This window comes from Rhopalosiphum padi, chromosome 4 (genome assembly GCF_020882245.1).
Source record: "Rhopalosiphum padi isolate XX-2018 chromosome 4, ASM2088224v1, whole genome shotgun sequence".
Taxonomy (NCBI): domain Eukaryota; kingdom Metazoa; phylum Arthropoda; class Insecta; order Hemiptera; family Aphididae; genus Rhopalosiphum; species Rhopalosiphum padi.
The window spans coordinates 53,122,991-53,149,972 of NC_083600.1; the positions used below are offsets into that span (position 1 = coordinate 53,122,991).

Consider the following 26,982-nt stretch of genomic DNA (forward strand, 5'->3'; position numbering starts at 1 on the left):
TGTTTACATTACATAATATTAGAATTTATACTGTTTACCATCGTATTTATATTATAATCAAACGGTTGGTTTGTGTAAAGAACTGTAATTACCAGATGTTCGTTTAATTGATTATAAAAATATAATTGATTAAGCGAAAAAAAAATCAGAATATTACTATGCAGTGTGTAATGATTGATAGGACTCGAAAATTACCGGGGACGGTTATCACAAGTGTCAAATTTTACTTATGTTATAAAATATTATTTAAATAATGATAATATACTCAAATCAATATAAGTCGATTAATGTACCTTTATACAACCATATTTTAGTAAGTTAAATATTGTTATTTTCTTATCGTAGTTTTACATTTTAAGAAAACTCTAAAAAACACTAAATAATAATATATAATACCTGTTCTGTTTGTATTGATACCAAAATTTAAAATACGATAATTCAAGACAATAAACATGTATAAATATGTTTAAACATGTATAGAACATTCAAGAAAAAAATTAGTTAATCACCATATTTGAGCTAAGAGCTAAGCAAACAACCACACTAATCAATGTAAATGTAACTATAAATATATAATTTAAAGCTAATGACCTAGATGTTGAAACTATTATACCTATAAAAATAATAATAAAAAATATAAATTATATAACTGTTTATATCGTAAAGCTATCATATAGATAATCTAAAGGACTTATAAAAGTATAACAAGATATAATATTAATTTTTGATTTGAAAATACATAACTGGATACCTGGAGATATCACCAAATATATTTTATAATATCATTTTATAGTGTAAAAATCTAACTATTTGACTTTTTCAGATACATCTATTATGTTTAGCAGCATGCTCGTCAGTGGAGTTATTTAATCAGAAATTGTAAATTAAAATACGGAATAATGTATGTCACATAGTTTTAAATCATAAAAGATTATATTAGATTAACTCGTTAAATTAAAAAAAAAAAAAAATTCGATTTAATTTTGTGTACGCGTAATCAATAAAACGTACAAAAACTATCACGAGTTCATACAACTGTTATAAATCGGTATATCTATAAAACATCTTTAATAAGCCCTGTCAATATTATAATATAACACTGCAAGGTGAAGTGTTACGGACGAAAAATTAATGTGGATTAGCGGAAGACTATACCTAAATATTTTTGGCATAAAGATAGTCGAATTATCAATAAATTATCACATTTAGTTAGGTTACTTAGTTAATATGTTATTACAATAGTATAACAACAGCAAATATTTGAAAAATAATCTCTGAGATGTTGGGAATATCAAATGTTTAGTGTTCTATTTATTTTTTTTTTAATTATTAGAAAATGGAATAAATAAGTTGTCGGTTGGACATTAGGCAAGTTAGACGTTACCTTGCAAAAATGTTTATACTGAAGCGGCGTAAAATGTTTGAATTTTCGATTCAAATGTTTTCGTCGCAACACCCAACCATTGAATTGTGATTAAACTTAAGACACGGCCCCCTGTGTGCAAAAAAGGTTCTCAGAGATGTTATATAATAGTTATTTTGTGTAATGTGAAGTTTAATATTAGTGCCTATGGGTGTTGTAGGCACCGTTAATATCCCTACCTGTGAAGTTACTGAATGCGATGTCGCAAAACAATGTTCTATGTTTCGTCACATTGTAACTTACATACGCAATCAGATAGACTCCCAATTTTAGCGCTCCGACTTCGCGTAGAGTGCACAAAGTGATGTCCGGATAGAAAAAAAAAAAAAAATAAGGCCGCATTTTTTAACTAACCGCACCCCGGGTGGATTCGAAACCTGGACGACCCCTACCTAAATGGCCTACGCCTAACCTACCGGGACACACTAATAAGATACTTTGCGTGCGTTAATATAGTGTATTTAGACTCGTATAACATAGTGCCGGATTTATAAATAACTTTAAAAAATATAGTATAAGCTACACAAGCTAAAGCTTAGGGCCCTCCAAAAATTGTCCAAGTGAGCATTTATCATATTCCATGATATTATATAATCGTTATTTTATTATTTATATGGAGCGCCCGAGGCCCAGACTAACAAAAAAAAAAAAAATTTATTTACACAAAATGAATCAACACGGAGAAATATTTCGTATATTATTATTATGAGATAGTAACTTAGAAATTAATATTATGTTTCACTATATTATTATAGATGTGCAAATACTGTTAATTGATTAATTGATAATGTGGTATGTGTATCAGTACCGTATAAATATACATTTATTTTCGTAGTATTTATCAGTAATTGTTATTCCGTTCGATTTTATTTATAACTGTAAATACCCTTATGAGGAGTGACTCGGCTCAGTCGGCTCTATAGTACGCTATAGTTAATTAAGGTATACATACAATATTTTGTAAGTTTTTATTATAAATAAAATTAATTTGGTTTTATCTACTGTGAAAGCTAGGAAATAGGAATGCGATTATTACGACTTAATTTTCCGTTGAACTGGCGTTACCTGAAAAACTGTGTGAGTACAATTTATTATAGCTGTTTATTTTACTAATTAGTAATAATTTATTTAATTTCTTATTATACTTACAAAAATATTTTAACTTTAAAAATTACATGATATATTTTACAGTCTGCATGTTAGTTTAACTTATTCGGTTCATCTAAGCCGAGGGTGACTCTTTTGTTTCAAATAAAATCTTGGATTAAAATTGTTTATTATACTGATTAAATGTACTAAGTATCTATTGATAAGTGTAAATATTATAAATAATTAAGCTATAGGATATTGTTTTCAATTAAATATTTGTAAATTGTGCCTTTCAAAAAACTTTTGTTTCGTTTTACCTAAGTTTATATTTTTAAGTTTAGTAGTAGTTATGTGATGTCACATTTGAGACATAAAAATACAATCTCTGCGATGTTAAAATCACCTTTATGCACATAGGGGGCCAATAGGTAATAATTGAAAACATCCGACAGATATTAGAGTGGTAATGATTACTTATAATGACGCCCATCGACGCGAAGTTGTAAGTTGATAAATGAGTAAAGGAATCGAATGTAAGCCTGCAAACATCATCGCGATAAATGTAATAAAACCGATTGAAATAATTGTACGACTATACGATTTGATGAAACTCGCCGTGTCGCAAAGTTGAGATAAAAAAAAAAAAACACGAGAACACAGCCCTTAAAATACTCAAAAGTAGTGATAAATAAATAAAAAAAACTAAAAGAAAAGTTATAAACAGTAAAAGAAATTTAATTTAACTACTATACTGATGGTGTAATTTCGTGAAAACTAAGTACGCATTTTTAACGATCAAACACTTCGAACAACATTTACATAATCACAGTTATATAAGACTGAATAGATACTGATGACTAATGGTTATAGTCTTTAATACACACTGAAATATATACATTTTTGTAAATGTTTAAATTAATACTATTATGCTATCCTATACGATTATTATATTTTAAACTATTTTTCTGTAATAAATTGTAGTCAAATTATAATGTAGTGTAACCATGTCGAGTATGAAAATTAAATTTCGACCGAATCGTGTTTTTTTCCTTAAAAAACTGATGAGTCGTGTCCTTAAGTTTTCAATGGCAGGTCCGTGTGGCATTCGAAATATTAATTTTATTTAAAACCATTCTTTTTATTTTGCATTTTCCCGGATATCTGCAGAATATGAATGATTTGATTAAAAATCTATAAAATAATATATCATTATTATTATTATTATTATTCAATAAATAGTAACTATATATATATTTATTGTTATTTTGTATTAAATTACTTACAGTTTTAATTTTTAGTGTTTTGGTAAGATTTGTACGCCAAAGTTTAAAACTTCACGACGTATTTTTTTTAGTTTCAAATTGAGTCGCTATGTTCATTTTTAAAATTTTCCTTTTTCATATCCATTCCTTATTTATTTAAAATTTGAACAACATATTTCGATATCAACGTTCGTTTGAACATATGTAAATACTTACCCCTATGGAGGTCGATAAAATATCTAAAATACATGTTGCGAATGAAATTATATAACACGTACATATAGTTTCCAATTATTTATATCAACAAGAAACTAGTGAACTCAACTCAGTTACTCAAACCTATATGTAACCGTCAAATCGTGGACGAAATTCCCCTTATTTCGTGATGTATATTATTTTATTAGTTTTATTATTATTATTTTATTATTTTACGATTCTGTGGTTATTAGAGTCTAATAAGTAAGGCTCATTCATATTACATATTATGACTTTTTCAGTTTTTTCGGTTTATTGTTTAGAACTGTAAATAATAAAATTCAAGTAGATCATAATTATCTAAAAAAAAAAATTTAACCAATATAACTCAGCGATTAAATTATAAAAAGCTAAATTGTATAAAATGAATTACAGTTTATAATACTTGTATGACAACCTAGTATTGGAAATCGTGATAATGATTTTTAAATAATTGCGTCGGATTATAAAAACAATGATGCGCGATTTAAAGATTTATAGTAGATAAAAAGAAGTTCTGCAAGATTTCTTTTTCAAATTCAAGTCATGATACGCATCAGACATTGAGATCCAGTTATAAAAAAATATTGTAATAGTCATAAATTAGATAGCATTAAAATTGATTATAATCATAAGTCAGTCTTAACTCTTATAGAGTTATATTATAGAAATTACTTATTCAATAATAATAGGCAAATATGGATTTTCTTTGATCTGAACTACATCATTATTACCGAGTAGTTAAACCATTTATAGTTTTCGTACACGTAGTTTGAGGTGCTGATTTTTTATTACAAAATAGGGTTGAGAGTTAAGAAATATTTATTACGTTTTGCGAGTAATGTGTAAATATCGATCAAGTATAATATGTTGAGTAAATGATTTTCGGAATACTGGAACGGTTCGTGGAATATATAATAAAACAAATTAAAAACGCGGAATACTAGTACTCTTCAAAATTTGATTTTCAAGAATCCTACAACATTTACAATGTAAATATAATTTTAAGCACATCGTAATTTGTTAACTAATTGAATTTAAATATTTTTAAACCAAATAAATGAAAAACAATAACGTGGCAATCAAATCAACACAAAATATAAGTACATAAAAAGTAGCTGGTTAGGTTATGATGTATTTCATACATTTCGCGCTGTATTATTTAAAAACAGGCTCAGTGTAGTATTTTTATTTAAATATTGTTCCTTTGTGACGTTTTATAATGTTCTTCTTGTAATGTTACTTATTTTTTTTTTTTTTTTCTAACTTTTGGGCGTTAAAATATTGTGTAAGTGTATCTTATTAAAAGAGCGTTTTTTCAATCCTTTTTTTTAAAATTGAATATCCAATCTAAATGTTGAATTATGTGTTACTACGAGTTGAAATAATTATAACTATTTCCTAACTTCACCATCTACCCGAAGCGGAGATTACGTCTGCACGCGTGTTAGCTGTGCGTAAAGCACCGATCTCCGACGATTTTTTACTTCTGTTTCGTAGACCTATAGTAATACTTAAGTGATACACAAACGCAGCCTTTTCCACTTCAGATGGACGGCTGCAGCGTGTCATACGATTCGTCGTTGTCGTTTGTGTCACTCAACGTACACATTTTACAAAGCTCCCAAATCAACTGGTTAAACTCAAAAACATATAGTGGCTTACTGACTTCTCAAACGTGGCCCAGTTAGCCCAGTTAGTCTTTGGATTATTCAGGTTTAATTTTAGTTGGCAGACGATAGCGACGGTCGCCGGTAGCTGCTGACTGAACACACGGATCGTCTGTATATTTACTGGCAAAATAATCGCATGTCCCGTCATCACTGCTCGTCACCGTCCGCGTTGTTACGATCGCCGCTTGAAATGGGGAGGTGAAGCGACCGGCGGTCCAAGTGGTTAAGCTACCTACCGACAACCAGACGTTTCTGAAATGTATTCAATGTTCAGACATTCTTTTATCTTCTCCCTTAAAATGTTTATGCCATCATGTTATTATTAATAGTTTCTTTGTAATTGTGTTTGACCTGAGACTCGCTCAAAAAAATTCTTACGGTCTTCTGAAGGCGCCTCCGTCCAATAAGCCGTCGTCGTTGCTGGACACGGTTACGTAATAATTACGAATACCTACCCGTGCCAAACAGTCTATTTTCATCGCGCCGTACTGCGGACTCGACTGATTTCCGTATGTCGTGTGGGCCGTCTCCCGCACTATGGTCTGGTTTTGCGAACAGTACCTATCGATGATTGTTTTTTTTACGTGACAATATCGTCTGCAATTTTAATATTGTAATATTGCATTTTATACAATATCGTTTCGATCGAATGTATTCCGCCGCCACATTCCCCGCCGCAGTAAAGTTAGCATATCATAAGCGTATTAATTCTCATGTTAATGGCCAACCACTTTAGGTTGCAGAGACCATCGAGAGTAGCCCCGTGGTCACACTTTCCGAAAATATCCGCAAATTACAACGGCGGGCGCTCATCGTACCGGTCCCGTGCCGTTTCACCTTTTTCTGACCAATCTCCTCCCCAATAGTGATCCAGTCGATATCCACCAGCCTTTAGCCTTCCATATCACCCTCTCACGTCGTTCCTGCCCACATTCAAGCCACAAGCCCGAGTCTCCGCTCAAAAGTTAGGTCGTTATGTAACGTTGTACGTTCGTTTTCGCTCGATTATGTTATGTCGATCGATGTCGCCCTATTATACAATATGTTGTATTTATTTTCAATAAAAAAAAACGAATGGGACAATAAACCACCAAAAGACACTGCGGGACCTACTTACTGATCAGAAACATAGAAACCTGGCTCAACAGAAACCATCGGGTTCGTTGATGTCCACATTACTTAAGCGTTAACGGCTCGTGTAAGATCAAAATTCATAATTCAAACACACGTTATTTAATATGCAATTTGAAAACCGTAAAGTTAATTATCCTGAATCAATATTATTGTTGTGTAGTGAATTAAAACAAAACAAATCGTGACTATAGATATTATAACATTAAATATAAAATAGACTGAGTAACTTATGATTATAGATCAAATATGTTAGTAATTGAAATAAAATACTACATTTCAATATGTACGCCTGAAAATGTATTTTAACTTGAAGTAACTTATATAGATAATCCATAAGAGTGCTATAGCATTAAAACTACGCGTGTTTAATATATGTGTACTCGTATGTAATTAAAAATATGTTTGTAAAAACTTAAAACGAAACATACTTTTTATAATGTACCAAAAAAAATTGTTAAAAATCTATACCATTTTTTTATACTTGAAAAACATTTGTTAACTCTTAATATTTTCCAGTGAATAGAACGAAAAATGTTCTAATCTTTATAATTTTTATAATGCCTATATATTTCGTAAACGTTTTTTTTTTTTTTTTTGAGCAATAACTATGAAACACAAATTACTTATGTAACATTTATATCTTTATAAATTATACACTTGAATTATTGACTTCGGATATATACAAAAAATATATATATATATATATATTAAGTATATTATTTTCCTGATAATTTATAAATTAAATATTCTCATTTTTCTTATTTGTTTTGGATATTATCTTAAGTATGAGGTTTTAAATTAATAAAATGAACTATTTTTTTTGGCTTATCAAAAACAAAAAAAAAAAAAAAAATCGTAAAATTAAGTTAAATAAAAAGCTTATCTATTCTGATATAATTAAAAATAACAATTTTGTTCAGTATATATAAAGGTGATTATGAAGCTTTAATTACTTCATAGTTTCAAGCTGTGGAAGTTGACTATTTTCAAACAGGTAATTATATTAGGTATATGGTGCATTAAAATAATAAAGAAAAAATTAAATTAAAATACGTGACCAAATAGTATGTTAATATGCTAAAAATTTAACATTAAATACTTTTGATTATTTATTTATTTTAGTTTACCAAAGTTAAGAATATCTGCAATCTACAAAAATGGCTTCTGAAAAAAGTAAGTACTTAGTTATCGATTTTATCAATTCTTGATTTGAAAATTTTAAGTAATAAGACAAATCTTTAACCTTTAAAAGTAATAATAGACGAATAGTTAAATTAATCAAAGTAATAATTTTTTATTTATTTCTTTAATATTTTAGAAGTTAAATTTCCTGAAAATTTTATGATTGGAACTGGATCCAGTGCGTATCAAATTGAAGGTGCATGGGACGCAGATAGTAAGTTTTTGTTGCAGTATATTTACTATAAGACTCATAGCCATTTAGTTTTAACTATAAATAACATTAAAAATATATCCCATTTTACAATACTTTATAATACAATTTATATCTCGTTTACATATATTTTCTAAATAAATTTAAAAACTATTACAAATTTATAGTTATTATATATATAATTACGGGGATTGGGCCAATTATATACCTTTTTAACAATTTTAAATTTAAATATAATACTTTTTTAAATACAAGTGAGAGAATATACTACAAAAATTGACTACACTTTTCCAAGTCGCTATACATTGTGTACAGATAAAAAAAACTAGTAAGCAGTTTTAAGAAATATTTGTAAAGCAATATTTTAAGTATAATTTTTTAAGTGTAAAAATAAAATTAGTTAAATAAAGATAAAATAATAAAAACCGTGATTAAGTGTCAGTAAATTCGTTCGCTACACAAATAAACATAAACATTAAATCTATTTTATCGATGAATAATATTATCTAAAATCATAATTTTTAAGATGTTTAACTGTTATAATAGAAGGTATATATAAACAACCTTAGCCAAATAAAAATAATAACACGATTCTCAAAATGAATGATACCCTAACTATATTATATTGTTTTATATAGGGCTATAACCCGTCCAGTTTATGTTGGCTCTCGGCGACCGAATGGAATGAACCGCGGGTTTACAAAAATACTACGATTTATAAATGTATACGTTTTTATTTTACAGACAAGGCTCCTAGTATCTGGGATGATTATTTCCATACTAAAAAATACGAAAAACCACCAACGGTTACGTTTTCAGCTCCGACGAAAAATATTACTGATTTTCACAAAGGAAGAGAACTCCCTACTTTTTATTCGGAATCTACTACGACATATATCAATGGAGATATTGCTTGTGATTCTTATAATAAACTCGATGAAGATATTGACAACTTGATTGAACTTGGAGTATGTATTAGCAAATTATTTAGTTAATTGATAATCGTATAAATTCCACTTGCTATAACAACATTAACTATAGTAATGAGAATTTTAATTTTTAATAAATTTTAATAACCTATAATTATAAGTTCAAAATATCTTAGTTATTTTAATTTTAATTTCATACATTTGTTAAAATCTTGTTTGCTGGCTTGTGTTTTTTTTTTTAACTATCTTACCTTTTTTAAAACTATAATAATATATACGTGAAAAATACTTTATCATATTTACGATAGCGATTAATTTTATGTCTTAAAATAGTATAGTAAAGTGTTTCAATTATTAAAAATATTAATCCATCTATTTGTTAAACAATAATAAATAAGATAGTATAAACGTGTATTTTCACACTACAAACATTTTTTTTTAGTTAAGATTTAGTTTTTTTTTTGAATAATTTAAATAATAAAACCTTTAACTTACGGAATAGAATCCCAATTTACAGTATAATACAAAAAAGTCTTCAATATTTAATACTTGAATTTAAAATAAATAATGTGAATTATATTTTTTAGGTTAATACGTACCGATTTTCTATAAGTTGGCCCAGAGTTTTGCCAGATGCCGATGACCGAAACCCAAACCGACTTGGAATTGAATATTACGAATCGTTAATTAGTAAACTTATTGCTAAAAATATTACACCACTGGTAATGTATTATAACTTAAAACTATTTTGTATTATATTTTAAACACTATATTTTTAAGAATTAGTACCTGAAGTACTTATTTACTGAATATTTAAATCAAATACCTATTTTGTATAAAATATTAATAAATAACAAAATATGTTACATAGAATTTAAAACTATAACGTATTTTAAAACATATTATTAAATTACTGTGTACATTAATAAAAGTTTTGAAAAAAATACAGTTAAATAACAGTTTTTATATTCAAAATACAAATTAACAAAATATGTTAAATTAAATATTTTTAATACGTATAAAATATTAATGTATTGAATACAGAAAACAGTTAAATTCAAATCTATCTTATACTAATGGCATATTTATTTTTTAACTTGTTTTATATGAATTGAGATTAGCTAAAGTTATTTCCGTTTTGGAATTATTTTTAATTTATTAAATTTAAAATTAAGTAATGTGTATTTAAACTAAAACGCTAGGTAACAATGTATCACTGGGATATGCCGAGCATTCTTCAAGGTCTTGGTGGGTGGTCGAATCCAAACATTATTGAATATTTTGTAAATTACGCAAATTTTCTCTTCAGAACATTTGGCAAAAAAGTAAGTATAACCGCCATCGTTGTGTACGCATGACTGATTTTTTCATAGTCAAATATAATGTGTAAAATATATATATATATATAGGTCAAATACTGGACTACAATTAATGAACCCAGATTGGTAGTTAATGCTTATGGTAATGAGCTCTTGGCGCCCAGTATTGGTGAAATGTTCAACGGTATCGCCGATTACATGGCCGCTCGCAATGTGTTGCTTGCTCACGCAGCAGTTTACAGGTTGTACAAGAGAGATTATTACGCTGAGCAACAGGGTAAGTAAAAACATATTTTTGCCGTAATACATTAATAATTGCAGATATGACATATATAATTTCAATTAATCGACTTACTTAGTCGTACCTACTACCTACGACTTATAGTATATATATATATATATATATATATATTATATCAAAAACATTTTAATGTAACGATGTCAGTAATTATAATTGTATTTCCAGTAAAAACGATAAAATATCAATATTTTGTATTTGATTTTTATAGGTTATATCAGTAGTTTGTGTTTTGACACAATGGCTTTTTTCCCAAAAAATCCGGATTCACTGGAGGACAAATATACTGTTTCAAAAGCATACGATTTTCTGGTACAGTATTTTACTGTTAGAAATATGCGGATGTATCGTATTTTTGGTATTTAATATTAAAACATTTTTTTTTTGTAGCTTGGATTATTCGCTCAGCCATTGATTGACGGCAATTTTCCAAAATCAGTGATAGATGGTGTTGCTGAAACAAACAAAATTGAAAATATAGCTTTAACGCGTATCGTCCAATTTAGCGAGAAAGAAAAAAAAGATATCATAGGTGATATAAAATTTATTCAAACAAAAATGGTTATCGTTACACACGTATTACAATGCTTACAATTCGTTTAAATCGTTATTCTTTATTACTATTCATTCTATAAGTACCTGTGGTTTTTCTTAGAAGAATTCAAGTAATTAGATTCTATACATTGTATTATTACAATTATAACTCATAAGTACTATTATATTTCTATTCATATCACTATGCTGTTTTTAGATTTTTAATTATTTAATTTGATACACATCACAACGGAATGCCAGAGATTGGAATATTTTAAAACCAAAATTATAGATATAATTTTTTTCAGGTTCTTATGATTTTATTGCTTTCAATTATTACGATTCGGTCAAGGTAACACCAATGATCGAATCAGACTACGTAAAACAGAAATATTTACAAAAAAGAGATTTTGGCGTGGCATTTGACATGACAAATATATCCATGGAAGATGTAAAATAACTATAAGAATATTTGAATATGTGCTGTTCACTGTATATTAAAACTAAATTTTAATTTTCAGACCTTTAAAGGATTTACTGAGGTTGTAACTTGGTTTAAGAAAAAATTTGGCGATACTACAGAACTGTTTATTGCTGAAAATGGCTTTGCTGAGGAATATGGTGTAGATGAAACTGATAAAAAAATCAAATACCACAGTGTAAGTTATACAACAGCACTTTCTTGACACCAATACCTATTGTATTGTATTTTATTTTAAACTAATGAACAATAACCAAATATCAATTATTTGCTACTATTTAATAATGAATCATGCTTTTATTATTGAACAGGGCATTTGGACTGAACTTGAAAAAGCCTTAAACGATGGCGTTGCTATTAAAGGGTATTGTGTCTGGTCGTTTATGGATTCGTTGGAATGGACAAGTGGATATTTTAAGTAAATATATTAGTCACAATACTATAAAGTATTTTATTTGTATTTTTATACTTTTGATGTGAAACATCTAATGGCGCGGTACGGTAGTGAGACCGACTGTCGGACTGTGGCGTGGCGACGCCCCACTCGTGGCTCGTCTGCTAGATTCGCCATTAGATTCGAATTATTATAATAATAATTTTCAAAATTATTACAAAAAGAAAATTGTTGATGTTTCACATCTGCCAGGCGTCCCGCAACGACTAAGTTTTGATTTTTTTATTATATTTTGTTTTTATAGAAAATCGTACGGTATATATAAAGTGAACTTTAAAGACCCAAAAAGACCCCGTTCCAAGAAGCCGTCATTTGCGTTCTTCAAACATCTATTCGAAACAAAATCATTGCTACCTATCAAATCGAGTTAACAACATCAATATGAAAAAATTATTTATTTTAAAAGCCTTAAATATTTGTCAAAACGTACACAGTATGCGTAAATTTAGAATTAAATTGTTTCCGTAGTTTAACGATTAATATTAGACTATACAGATAGAATATACGAGAATTGTATTTGCTTAAACCTTTAGTTAGAAATATTTATATGTAATAAAAAAAATTATAAAAATATTTAAAAGTTTTTGTTTTAATATTATTTCTGAAAATTATGTACGTGTTCGTACGTATTAAATTGGGGACGATGTGATTTATGTAAATAAATCGATTGGTTTAGCTTTATGGCAACATCGGATAATAGAATAAAATATTCAGTTATACCAACACTTTATAAGATAACTCGTAGAATTATATTGATCAACAAATTTAGTGCTATGAAAAAGTCAAAAGTTTCTGAGCACCTAAGTAGAAACTCGGCACTTAGTAGTTAATATTATTTTAATGTTATCAAGATAATTTGAACTTCTTCTTTACTTCGTTTAATTTGTAAAGTGTACTCCGTAAAACGTGATAAAAATATATTTACGTGAAATTATTAAGAACATTTCAAGTATAGCTAACTAATACAATCTCTTGGATAGGTATAAGAGCCAAATAAAATAGTTGATACATGGTGAACAGTTTTTGGTTATGAAAATAGTTTGTAATCATATCAAGTGTGACTGGTACTAAGATAGTTGGAGAGGCGACCACCACTTATGAAACTTATCATTCCTATAATATACCGATTGCCAACCAAAAAGAAATATTTTGGCTATACATTCAGACAAATCTATTCAGTCAGTCGTGGAAACTACTATAATCTAGACCAATTATTAGTTAGCGAAAGTATAGTTAACGAATTAATTCTTAATTAACCTTCCCGAGTACACGATAAATGTAATCTGGGCAAACATTCAAATAATTTGTTCTTGTGTTTATTTCATAATATTAAAATGTAAATTGTTTATTATTGTATTTACATACGTATATGATAACCAAATGACTGGTCTGTGGATATAACTTTTATTACCGGATAATATTCTCTTAGTTGCTTAAAAAAAGAAATAATTAATTTAGCGAAAAATAAATCGTAATATAAAAATGCTAAGTCAAATTTGACTTATGTTAGCTATAGAATATTATTTAAATAACTATAACCTAACTAAATTAATAGCAGTAGATTAATGCACCTGTATATAACTATATTTTAGTAATTTGAATTGTGTTATTTAATCATTATAGTTTGACATTTTAAGAAAACTCCACAAAGCCCTGAATAACGTATCTTTTTATTTTAATACTAATATTTAAAATACGATAATTTAGGACAATATTATATAACATAAATAAAACGTTAAAAAATAATAATAATAATATAATCACCATATTTGAGCTAAGAGCTAAGCAAACAACTATACTAATCAGTGTATATGTAAATATAAATATATTAAAAATAATAACAATAAAAAAAAATATGTATATAATTGTTTATATCATAAATCTATTGTATAGATAATCTAAAATCTAATAAAACAAAGTCGAGATACCAGATTTATTTTAGATTCTGAGCAAAGCAATAAATATAAAATAATATTTTTTTTAGATTTAAATTATTATTTACGTGTCTGTTGTCACATTTTCAAGAAGTAAAAATAATTTAATAATTTTATGTTCAAATTTGATCTGTTTATTATTTCAATGTGGTCAAAAATTAAGTAATTTTCAAAATAATTGAGAATAATTTTGTCGTTATTTAAAAATAAATCCATAAATACTTTAATTTTCACTAATATTTATAATAGCATTTTGTAGTCTTATTTAACTATTCCACTTTCAGAAATTCATTTATTTTATTTCACTGTAAAAACATTCAACCAATATTAGAGTGGTAATGATTATTACTTAAAATGACGTCCTTTAGGGCAAAGTTGGAAGTTGATAAATGAGTAAGGAAATCAAATGTAAGCCTGCAAACAACATCGCGATAAACAAAACCGATTGAAATAATTGTACGAGTTCGCTATTATTTGATGAAATTCGTCGTGTCGCAATAATTACGATGAAAAAAAACACGAGAACACAACCCTCAAAATACTTAAAAGTAGCGATAAATAAATAAAAAACTAAAAAAAAAGTTATAAACAGTAAAAAATGTTTTAACTACTATACTGATGATGTAATTTTGAACAAATTAAGTATGCCGTTTTAACGATTAAACACTTCAAACAAGATTTACATAATCACGTCGTACTAGTTTACCATTTACTGGATATCGAAAAGTACTAACTCGATCGAAATTCCATATGAAAATTGGAGGTATACACATGTGTGGATTGGATATTTTTATCAAATCTCCGGTCAAAGAGATATTCACAGAAAAAAATAAAATAAATAATCGTTATTGTAAGCCACTAGCTCCCTCGCTCCACAGAAAATGTATAATTATTTATTGGAATTTATTTTAACTATATTACATGTTCATAAATTTATTCTTTTGATTATTATATTATTGTTTATACTTTTTTTTATCTATAAATAATAAACAAATAAAAAAAAAAACTAAATACTTTTCCGGTTTATAAATTATATTATTTATATATAATAGAGTTTTATTGAGGATCTCTTACAGTAAGAAATTATACCACGCAAAGCCGCTTTATTATAAAAATTTTCGGCGAGCCATACGTTTGACTCGAATAGCATATAATATACACTATTGTTTGATTTTTACCAGTGTATATACTGTTTATATATTTATTTATTTTTCATTTTAAAATAAGCGATTTATATGCTTCCTTGTATGTAGCAAATGAAACAGATTTCACTAAAAGTAATATAATTATCTTACGATATTTCATTTAAGTGTACCGTCGTGGACGCTGTGCAATAGTGAAATGAACTGGAGGTTGGTCAGCGGTTGTTACGGGTTAGTCCCTAGTGTACGGACAGTTTGAATTGAGACTTTTGCAAGAGGACAGTTACTCGCTTTCGTTGTACTTAAATATGGTTGACCGTGCTGGTTGACATCAAGCCTGACAAGCCATCTGTAAATCCCACAAAGTCATTCACGTGGATCACAAAACCCAAACACCATTTTCCATTTCGCCAGTAGAAAATAATCAGATAAAAGAAAATTATATGTAATAATATACAGTGTATCCACGAAAGCTTTAAACACAAAAGATAGTTTATAACGATCAAAATTGAAAATTAAAATATTTATTATTATAACTTCGATGTCACAACAAAATTATAATTTCTATATTAACTTTAATCATAACCCGTGAGTCTGAAAACTTTTGTGAGAGTTAATTAAATTATACTAAAATATCGATATTATATCGATGACTGGAGAAAATAATAACAATTGACTAAAAGTCTAAAACTAAAATATAGTTACTTAATAATAATAATAATATTGTGTGTCGATAGACTATAATATAAATTATTACAATGAATAATTTATGTTAATTAATTTTATTTCAATAATTATTAATTAATTAACTATAATATTTATCCAGTTTCATATTTATTTATCTCTAAGTATTCAAAACTATTTAATACAACTGCTAGAATTTAAATGAAGACTTAATAAAGATCCTTATTTTTACTTTAACGGTCTTGGAATTAAATTAGTATCTAGTTAAAATGATAAAGGAAAATGTCCCTTACGCATACCCTATATATTCTCTACAGCCTACATATTATAGTATAATATCGTCTCCGTTCATGCAAAACATTCCAAAAACTCAATTCTAAAAATCGTGTTTTCGGTTAATTATTATATAGACTTTAGTTGAAAAATATTAAAAATATGCTATGTTAGACTAAATTGTACGAACAACACGTTTGTATTTCGCTTTTGGGTACCGTACATACGCGTTGAGTTCTTTTAAATAAATTTTAAATCTTAAAATGCTTATCATATATACTATATACAGGATTTTATTAAGTGTTTATATAATATAATTAAGTAGTCCACGGTCGCGTGCTGTTACTAAGATAAAGTTGAAGTGTAGGTACCGCACGTCATCTTGAACGTGTATTCCAGACGAACAATATCGTTTCTAATTATTAATAAAAAAAATAACCATTGAACGAAATACACGAAAAGATTAAATCCTTCACTTCGATTGAAATCGCATAAAACTCGATAGGTACAAATATCAATCCAAAAAAATCACCTGGTTTTGACCAAATAAACCCAAAAATACCTAAAGAATTACCCAAAAGGGCTGTGATCATTTAACACGTCATATCTTTGATGCCATACAAACAGAATACGCCACTAAACAATATAAACGAGCTAATGCAATTAATATGCTTTACCTAAACCTTCACGAAAACCACCGGAACAAGTAACTTCGTACAGATCGATATCGCTTCTTCTGTGCTCATCAAAATCATTCGAAAACTACTTTTACAGCGATTAAAACCGTTAATAGAAGAAAGAGAGCTCGTTTCTAGACACCAATTTGAATTCCGCGGAATAAACACCCAACAGTTCATCAAGTCTATCGTGTCGCAAATGTTATAAATAATAAGGCGCTGTAAGAAAAAAAAAACACTGCTGCGAAAGATTGCGATAAAGTTTGGCACAAAAAATAATTTATTAAGCCACGTGAACGGCTACCGCATGCTTGGTGCGCACGTCTTATTGAATCCTACGCGACTGAACGTCGGTTCAGAATCATACACACGAAGAAGCAGTAACTGATTGGAAAAACATATAATCCGGAATACCACAAGGCAGTGTCCTCGGACCTATTTTGTGTTTACTTTATACAGCTGACATTCCCACTAACAACTATTCAATGATAGCCGTGTTCGGCGACGATACATCAATAATATGGCAACTGATGAACAACGTTTTTAACTGTAAAAAAAAAAAAAACAGAGGAAAAGTAAAGTTAACAGTGGCAAATCGGCGCGCGTAAATAACATATGTTGTGTATAACTCGACGACTCTCAAGACGTAATAAGGTGCCTCAAACACAGAAGACCATAATACTTAGTAAAAATATTATATTAGACTTAGACTTCCCCACTGGGAATAATGATCCAAACATGTTTATTCGTGTATATATTATCTATCGAAATATTTAAATATAAATTAATTATTTTTTAATATTTATGTCCACATTTTAAATATATTGTTAGACATCACAGCAGATCGTCATACTCGTCATAGTAAAAAGTCTTCGAGTGGTTTAAAAAAAAAAGTTTTAGTTTGAGTAAATAACGGAGTTCAGATGAAGTTTCATCCATCGCTAAACGAAAACAAAACAAATGAATATCAATTATTGTCCTAGTTTGTTTCAAATTTGAGTTAAAACGTCAATTTTTTTTTTGTGATTAATAAAAAATAAAAAATTTTAAAGCTAATAAACAATAATACTTAGATAATTACAAAATAAATGAATTTCAGTAAGTACACCTGAAAACTTATGTTAACTCGAAGTAAATTAAAAAGATTATCTAATTTACTGTAAAGGTGTAAGCATTAAAACTATGTTTATTATCTGGTGTAGGTATTTAAAAATATATTTGTAAACACTTACAACAAAATATACTTTTCAAAATGTACCAATAAAATTGTTGTTAGAAATCTATATAGCATTTTTTTATACATAAAAAACATTTGTTAACTCTAAATATTTCAAGTGAAACAGGACTTCAAAATATATTAACCTAATCTTTATAAGTTTTATAATACCTATATATTTCGTAAACAATTTTTTTTTCTCAGCAATTATTGTGTGCGTGCATTAAATCATGAAATTAACACTTGAATTATTGACTTTACAGCAGCGATATAAAAAATTAAAATAATAAATATATTATTTCCCGATAATCAATAAATTGAATATTCTCATTTCTTTTATTTGTTTTGGATTTTATCTTAAGAATGGGGTCTTAAATTAATAAAACAAATTAGTATTTTTTGCTTATCAAAAAAAAAAAATCGTCAAATTGAACAAATAAAAAACTTATCTGTTCTCATATAGCTATTTATAATAATAATCTTGTTCAGTATATATTAAGGTGATTATAAACCGTTTAACTAAATCATAGTTTCAAGCTGTAAGAGTTGACAGGGTCAAACAGGTAATATATAGGTATTATATAGTATAAAACAAAATAAAAATTAAAACATGTGACCAATACATGGTTTATTAATATTACTTAAAAATTTATATTGATATTATGCTGATTAAGTAACATTATATTATTTTAAATATTTTAAAATTGTTAAAATGTTTTAGTTTACCAAAGTTAAGACTCTGCAATCTAAAAAAATGGCTTCTGATAAAAAATGTAAGTATAATTTAGTTAAAGTTTTTATCATTTCTTGATTTGAAAAATTTAAAGTAATAAGACAAATATTCAATCTCTATAAGTAATACAAGACACATAGTTTCTTTTATTAAATTAATAACTTTTTATTTGTTTCTTTAATGTTTAAACAGTTAAGATTGCTGATGACTTTTTGATTGGAACCGGATCTAGTGCGTATCAAATTGAAGGTGGATGGAAGCAAGATGGTAAGTCTTTGTTGTAGTACATTTAATATAGCCACTTAGTAATCGTTAAAAATATTTCCATTTAATAATATTTTTAATTTTATAATACAATTTATAAAAAAGTTGAATTAATAATATATTTATTACTTTCTACAACGTTTACATATATTTTCTAAATACATTTTAAAAATATTAGATACCTTTAGTTATAATATAAATAGGTACTTATTGAGCCAATTATATTATTAAACCTTTCTAAAAATTTTGAATTTAATTATGAAATACTTTAGAAAACAATGTGAGAGAATATACAACAAAAATTGATTACTCTTCTCTACATTGCAATAAATTGTATCTATATAATAAAATTGTAAGCATATTTAATACTTCGATTTACAAAGAAATATTTAAATTACAATTTTTTAAGAATACAATTAAAAGTAGTCAAATAAAAATAAAATAATAAGAACAAAGAAAAATTAAATCATACAAGTTTAATAATTATTAATTCTTAATATAAAGTATTCATTAAAATTATCTATAATAGGAATATTAAAAACTGTGATTGAGTATTAGTAAAGTCTTATGCTACATAAATAAACTTAACAATTAAATCGATTTTATTAACAATCTAGATTAACTAAAATCATACATTTTTAATTAGTTTAACTGTTATAAAAAGGTATACTTCTTAATAAGCAACTGTAATCGAATTTGTAAACAATAACATGGCTCTCAAAATGAATAAAATGTTCACTGGTTTTATTAAATAATAAATATTGTTTACTGACTTACAACTCGTCCAGTTTATTTGACCCTCGGCAACCAAATGGACGGAACGAGTTTATAAAAATACTATATAATATATAAATGTATACTATTTTATTTTACAGAAAAGAGTCCTAGTATCTGGGATGATTATTTCCACGATAAAAATCTCAAAGTCAAAAATCCAACAATCGTTAAGTCAGCACCCCGGAAGAAATACACTAATTTTCACAGAGGAACAGATTTGGAACCTTTAGATGAAACTAATGATATGGAGATAATCAATGGAGATATTGCTTGTGATTCTTATAATAAACTCGATGAAGATATTAAAAACTTGGTTGAGCTTGGAGTAAGTACATGTATAGTAATTATTGAGTTATTTGATAATTTTATAAATTTCTCTTACTATGAAAACATGAACTATAATAATGAGCATTTAAAATTTTAAAATATTACCTATACCCAAAATTGCCTGAATATCTTTAAACTATAATAATATATGCATAAAAAAATCCTGTATTATAGATATATACGATAATAATAATTTTTATGATTTTATATCATATTAACTGATAAACTTTAACGAATGCAATTTTAAAATTATATTGAAATAGTTCATTTAAGTATTTAAATTATTGAAATATTAAACCATCTATTTTTAAAATTATAGTTAATATGATTATTTTAATATGCGTGTATTTTAATTTTAAATAGTGATATTAATAATAATAATAATAATAATAATATTTTTTTTTAGTCCTTAAAATTTCAATCTCAATTTAAACAGACAGTGAAGAGTACTGTGTAAAATAAATAATCTTTGATATTTAATACATAGATTTAAAATAAATAATATGAATTATATGTTTTAGGTTAATACATACCGATTTTCTATAAGTTGGCCCAGAGTTTTGCCAACTGCCGATGACCGAAACGAAAACAAACCTGGAATTAATTATTACAAATTGTTAATTAAAAATCTTATTGATAACAACATTACACCTGTGGTAAAGTATAATAACTTAAAACTATTCGCTATTAGAATTTATAACTATAATATTATATTTTCATAAAGTATTTTTAATTATATATTTTAATGACTGTGTTCATTATATATTCTTATATTCAAAATTCAGATTAACAAAATATGTTAAATTAAATATTTTTAATACGTAAAAATATTTGTGTGAACAATTAAATTAAATTCTATCGTATACTATTGGTATACTTATTCTATAACTAAGCTTAGATAAACTTGAGATCATATTTATGTTTTGGAATATTATTTTTTATTTTTTTTATTGAATTAAATAATTTTTGTTTAAATTAAAACACCAGGTAACAATGTACCACTGGGATCTGCCGAGCATTCTTCAAGGCCTGGGGGGATGGTCGAATCCACACATTATTGAATATTTTGTAAATTACGCAGATTTTCTTTTCAGAACATTTGGCAAAGATGTAAGTATATAACCGCCATCGTTGTGTATGCAAGAGTGACTTTTTCATAATAAAATATAACGTATATGTGTATAATATATAATATTTGTAGGTCAAATATTGGACTACAATCAATGAACCCAGATTCGTAGCTAATGCTTATGGCGATGAAACAATGGCGCCCAGTGTTGGTGTGGTGCTCAACGGTTTTGCCGAATACATGGTCACTCGCAATTTGTTGCTCGCCCACGCGGCAGTTTACAAGATGTACAAGAGCAAGTACTACGACACACAGAAGGGTCAGTAAAAAATATATTTTTCGCCCTGCGGCGTTAGTAATGTTGTTGCCGTGACACATTATTTCGGATAATTTAAACATTTAATGGTACCTGCCGGCTGCTACCAGTGTCTTGTATAGTCTATACTACACGGGTTGGCAATAAATGGCCTGCGATCCAAATCCAGCCCGTCGAGTGGAAACAATTGGACCGCCAAAAATATTTTTTATTACCTACTGGTTTTACGCGCATAATAGATATTTGATTTATTTTTACGATGTCTTTGGAAATTAAAATGGCTTTGAACGTTCATTGCGGTTTACAATACTAGTCACGCGATAATAAAATAATTATTTACTAATATTTCGGTTATTTCTGACACTCGACAATTATATGGACAGCAATTAAACTTAATTGCCGACATCTGGTCTATAATGTATATTGTATCACACGTTTTGACGTATCGCGTAATATATTAGTGGTATTTCAAGAAAACGACGAAATTTCAATATATTAATATGTTGTGACTTTAATAGGTAAGATCAGTTTGTGTTTTGACACTGCGGCGTATTTCCCAGTAAATCCTAAACTGCAGGCGGACATCGATGCTGTTCCGAAAGCATTCGATTTTATGGTACGATAAAATATTAAACATAACAAAAAATAACAAATTTTTGGAACTCGATAATTGTGTAAATTATTAAAATATTTTATTTACAGCTTGGAATATTCACTGAACCATTGAAAAACGGCAATTTTCCGGATACATTGTTAAAATCTATCGCTGATACAGACAAACGTGAAAACATAACTATAAAGCGTATCATTGAATTTAGCGAGACAGAAAAAAAAGATATCATAAGTAATAAAATGTTTCAAACAAAACAGTTTTTATAACTATTCATTTAATGTGTTGTATAGTATTCTATTTATTAAATCACAATTAACAAGAGACACCGAATATTATGAATATATGATAAAAATATACTCATAAGCACTATTATATTTTCTATTAATATCTGTATACTGTTCTTAGATTTTTAATTTATTAATTATTTAATTGAATACATATCATAATAGATTGTCAGAAATTGGAATTTATTAAAACCAAAATTATAAATGCATATTATTTCTTTCAGATTCATATGATTTTATTGCTTTCAATTATTATGATTCATTCAAGGTACAAGGAATGACCGATGATGATTACAAAAAAGAAGATTTTTTGCTAAATAAAGATTTAAGAGTAAAAGTTATACCGAATGCAGCAAACTTGGCAGATGTAATATTATAATTATAATATAATATTTAAATCGGTACAATTCACGATATTAAAATTAAATTTTAATTTTTAGACCTTTCAAGGATTTACTAATGTGGTAAATTGGCTTAAGAAAAATTTAAACAAACCGGAACTGTTTATTGCTGAAAATGGTATTTATGATGCACCGAATAAAGAAAATAATGAATTAAAAATTAAATATCATCGTGTAAGTTATTCAGCAGTATATTCCTAAAACCAATTTATTTATTTTAAACTAATAAACATTGCTAAATAATATTTATTTGGTAATATTTTTAATAATGAATTATGTTTTAATTATTGAACAGGGAATTTGGACTGAAATTGAAAAAGCCATAGGGGAAGGTGCTGCTATTAAAGGGTATTGTGTCTGGTCTTTTATGGATTCGTTGGAATGGTCAAAAGGATATTATGAGTAAATTTATATTTTATCATAATACTATACTGTATTTTATTTCTATGTTTATACTTATTTCATTATATTTTTTTTGTTTATATAGTAAATGGTTTGGTATATATAAAGTGGACTTCAACGACCCAAAAAGACCCCGTACCAAGAAACAATCATTTGACTTCTTCCAACATCTTTTCAAATTCAAAGCATTACCACCACCTATTAAATCTAATAAATAATGTTTCTATGAAATTGGTTTATTTTAGATTTTTAGAGGACTAAAATAATTGTTGGCATGTATTACCTATGTTTAAATTTTGATTAAAATGATCAGTGTTGTTGAACAAATAATATTATAATACACAAATAAAAATATATTAAATACATAAACCTGTTTAATTTATTACTTATTAATAGGGAACTGATTTGAATGCAAATTGTATTTTTTTATGAATATCCAAAAACATTGCTTTTCAAGCACAAAATTCATTTAATACACCAAGGAATTAAATAATGTAACTTTTATTTTACATTTTTTTAAAACATTTTTAGTGCTTTTTATATAAGAATGGATACAATTTTATAATAATTTAATTAAAATGCATATCACAATAAAATAAAATATTATTTATTTTGTCTTGTCGTAGCTACTTCTATTTTTATTATTTATTATGTTTTTACCGATCAGATAAATATGACACCGTCACCATCTACAATACGGTTTGTCAAACGAAATTATTTTTGACACGTATAGATACTTGAAATTTATATACACACAATCAAACGAATAATTCATAAGAATAAGAACTTTTTCATTGTTAAAAATAATTTTAAGAGTATTTTTAGTGCATATTTTTTTAAAAAAAAAAAGGTCTGTTATGAGTGCTTTAATTAAATCGTATTTTTTAAGGCATTTTTCTTGTTTTTTAGAGCATTTAAATCTGTTCCCTAATTATTCACCATAGTAAACATTACACATATAGTATATAAATATAGGCGTACGTAGACTTGCTGTAATACCTTTTTGGACTCGCGGCCCATGTAAGCTTTGTAGAAAAAAAGCTAAAATTGATTAATTCTTTGTAGTAGTACTAACTTATACTATGATTTGATATTCTTATAAAACAATAATAAGACCACTGCTCTAGTCAACCATTTTATAAATACAGTAGACCACTGAGTTTTACTTTTGTAGCCTAGAATAAGAAGATTGTATATATATATATATATATTATATCATATTATATTATATTTATATTTAATGTTTTAATATGTTCAATAATTCTAATTTTTAACTGTGTAAAATAAAGCAATACTACAGAGGAAACCCTTGTAAAATAATTAACACTTTAAAACTAAACAGAGTCAAGTATATTTGTAATCTGCAACAATACATACATACCTACTATTATAGAAATAAGTACCACTAAAAAGTAGAAAATTAAGTTGAGAAGTATGAATAAATAATAAAAATTAAAAATATTTAAAAGTTTCTGTTTAAATATTCATTCCGTAAATGTTATGCATTCATACCTATAATACCACACACCAGGGTTTAGGGACAATTAAAATAATATAAATATTTATGTGAATTAATCCGTTGGTTTCATAATATTAGAATTTAACCTGTTTTTCATTCTATTTATACTATAGTCAAACGATTGGTTAGTGGATAAATCTGTAATTACCAGATATTCTCTTAATTGCCTGAAAAAAAATAAAATTGATTTAGTGAAAAAAAAAATAGGAATATTAAAATGTGGTGACAAATTTAACTTACATGATAAAATATGCCAAAACTATTCCGTCAAAAACTCATATAGTTATCATTAATACATTTAATATATATTTTTATATTTTTATTGTTATTAAAATAAATAAATAAATACAGTGACTTTCTTATGGTAGCGTATGTTATACAAATATTTACTAAAGTTTGAAGATAATCTTATACATAACAAACGCTACCTACTCATATACTCATATTGGATAAAAAAAAAAAAATTAATTATTGAACACGTCTTGTAAAATAAACTAATAAGATAATTATAATACAATAGTAAGTTAGTATACATTTTAAACTTTAAAGACCGGTCCTCTAGCTATTACGGGTTTCCATTGCCACAAGTCCAGTTGTGGTAATATAGTTAAACATAGTTAAATGTAATTTTTATAAACAATGATATATTTGAGAACAATTGAAACTCGTGATCATTCACGTGAATGTTTTATTGTCGTAATACAAGTACACGTGTTGGTTGTCCGATTAAACCTATGTAACCAATATGAGTATTGGACATAATAATATACGTCTTCGGTTTTAACTTTTATTACCTATGGCCAACCATTTATCAATCAACAGAGTATACATTTTTTAATTATTAAAGCAATACAGAGTAAATGCTCGATACTATATTCGAAAACGAATAAAATTAATTCATCAATCTTAATAATTTGAATAAAATACAAGAACGCTGAGAACATTCAACTTAAAGATCTTACTTTTTCGTAAATATAATAATATGTATATATTTATAAGAATTCTTAAAATAAAATATGTATTAGCCATGCGTGTAAATATTATTGTTTACAACGATTAATCATAAAAAACGTAAGTCATTAAATTAATTAATGCTTTATTAATTATTGTTACGTTGATTATGAGGTTTTTATGAGAAAATCTGTGAACGATGTATTGCACAAAAGTAATTTTGGTGGTATTAAAAACTCCTTGTAATTAAATTACTACAATCGTTATTTGGAAGAAGATAATTATACATTATATTATTATTATTCAATAGTTTTAGGTGAACACATAGTCAACGCAAATTTTATTAATACATATTTCCTATTATATTAATACGCATTACTGAAATATCCGTCCAGTAATGAAAATATATTTACAGTAATTTTTTTTATTTTATTATTACAATAGAAGTACAGATTTAATTAAATACCTGAAATATTTTTATTTTTTAAAGTTTGTGTTTATAGTGCGGTTACTTTTAACCTGTGTCGTCGTCAAATAGTTTAAATTATTTCAAAAAACTTATTTTTGAGTTATATAATACGGGTCCACAAACTAATAGTTAAGAATCACCCAACTATAACCGCTGATTTTAATGAAAAATATCTCTTAGTGATTTAATCTAGTTTCTAATCTGACCTACTTTGTTTGTATGCAGTTTTTACACCGTTAAGAACCAAAAAAATAACACATTTTCAATATAAATAAATAAAAATGTATATGCAATTAAGACGTAATATGACATAAATGAAAAAAGTTTTTGGTAAAATACAAGAGAAGAGCACTATTTTGAAATAAAAAAGAAAATATTGTTTTACCAAAATGATAGTTTAATCACGAGTCGCAATAGATAAAGCACCGAAAAACATTTTTTTGACAGACCGATTTAGTTGTAGACGTTGTAGTTGTGGTTTCTCAATACTATATTATATTTAACTTTTTTTTACGAAACCGATGGTCATATTTTTTGTTGACTTCTCTAAATCAACAATAACAACATTTTATGAAATTTCTTACGATTATACCTATACCTGTTTTCTTTGCTAAATCGTTCATGTCTATTACCATTACGTTTTCGAAATAGCATTTATTCAAATATCGATGAACACAAAAATTGTTTGATATTATTGAATTTGAATTA

The 26,982-nt window shown here is 26.8% G+C and overlaps 1 protein-coding gene across 1 annotated transcript; it reads left to right on the forward strand.

Moving 5' to 3' along the window:
• The first annotated feature begins 7,703 nt into the window (after positions 1 to 7,703).
• On the forward strand, positions 7,704 to 23,704 carry LOC132930045 (lactase/phlorizin hydrolase-like). Its single transcript, XM_060995700.1, has 26 exons — positions 7,704 to 7,809; positions 7,938 to 7,988; positions 8,134 to 8,211; positions 8,953 to 9,176; positions 9,725 to 9,859; positions 10,340 to 10,462; positions 10,547 to 10,733; positions 10,966 to 11,066; positions 11,145 to 11,286; positions 11,597 to 11,739; positions 11,810 to 11,947; positions 12,081 to 12,187; positions 12,468 to 12,591; positions 18,680 to 18,712; positions 18,871 to 18,922; positions 19,075 to 19,149; positions 20,022 to 20,248; positions 20,772 to 20,906; positions 21,238 to 21,360; positions 21,452 to 21,638; positions 22,154 to 22,251; positions 22,338 to 22,479; positions 22,757 to 22,899; positions 22,973 to 23,107; positions 23,229 to 23,335; positions 23,421 to 23,704. Exons 2-26 carry the CDS (start codon positions 7,973 to 7,975, stop codon positions 23,551 to 23,553), a joined length of 3,108 nt encoding a protein of 1,035 aa, XP_060851683.1. The 5' UTR covers positions 7,704 to 7,809; positions 7,938 to 7,972; the 3' UTR covers positions 23,554 to 23,704.
• The last annotated feature ends 3,278 nt before the right edge of the window (positions 23,705 to 26,982 follow it).

Coding starts and splice junctions, on each gene's coding strand:
- LOC132930045 (XM_060995700.1), top strand. Junction 21,361..21,451: donor TCAGAACATTTGGCAAAGAT/GTAAGTATATAA, acceptor TAATATTTGTAG/GTCAAATATTGGACTACAAT. Junction 23,108..23,228: donor TAAAAATTAAATATCATCGT/GTAAGTTATTCA, acceptor ATTATTGAACAG/GGAATTTGGACTGAAATTGA.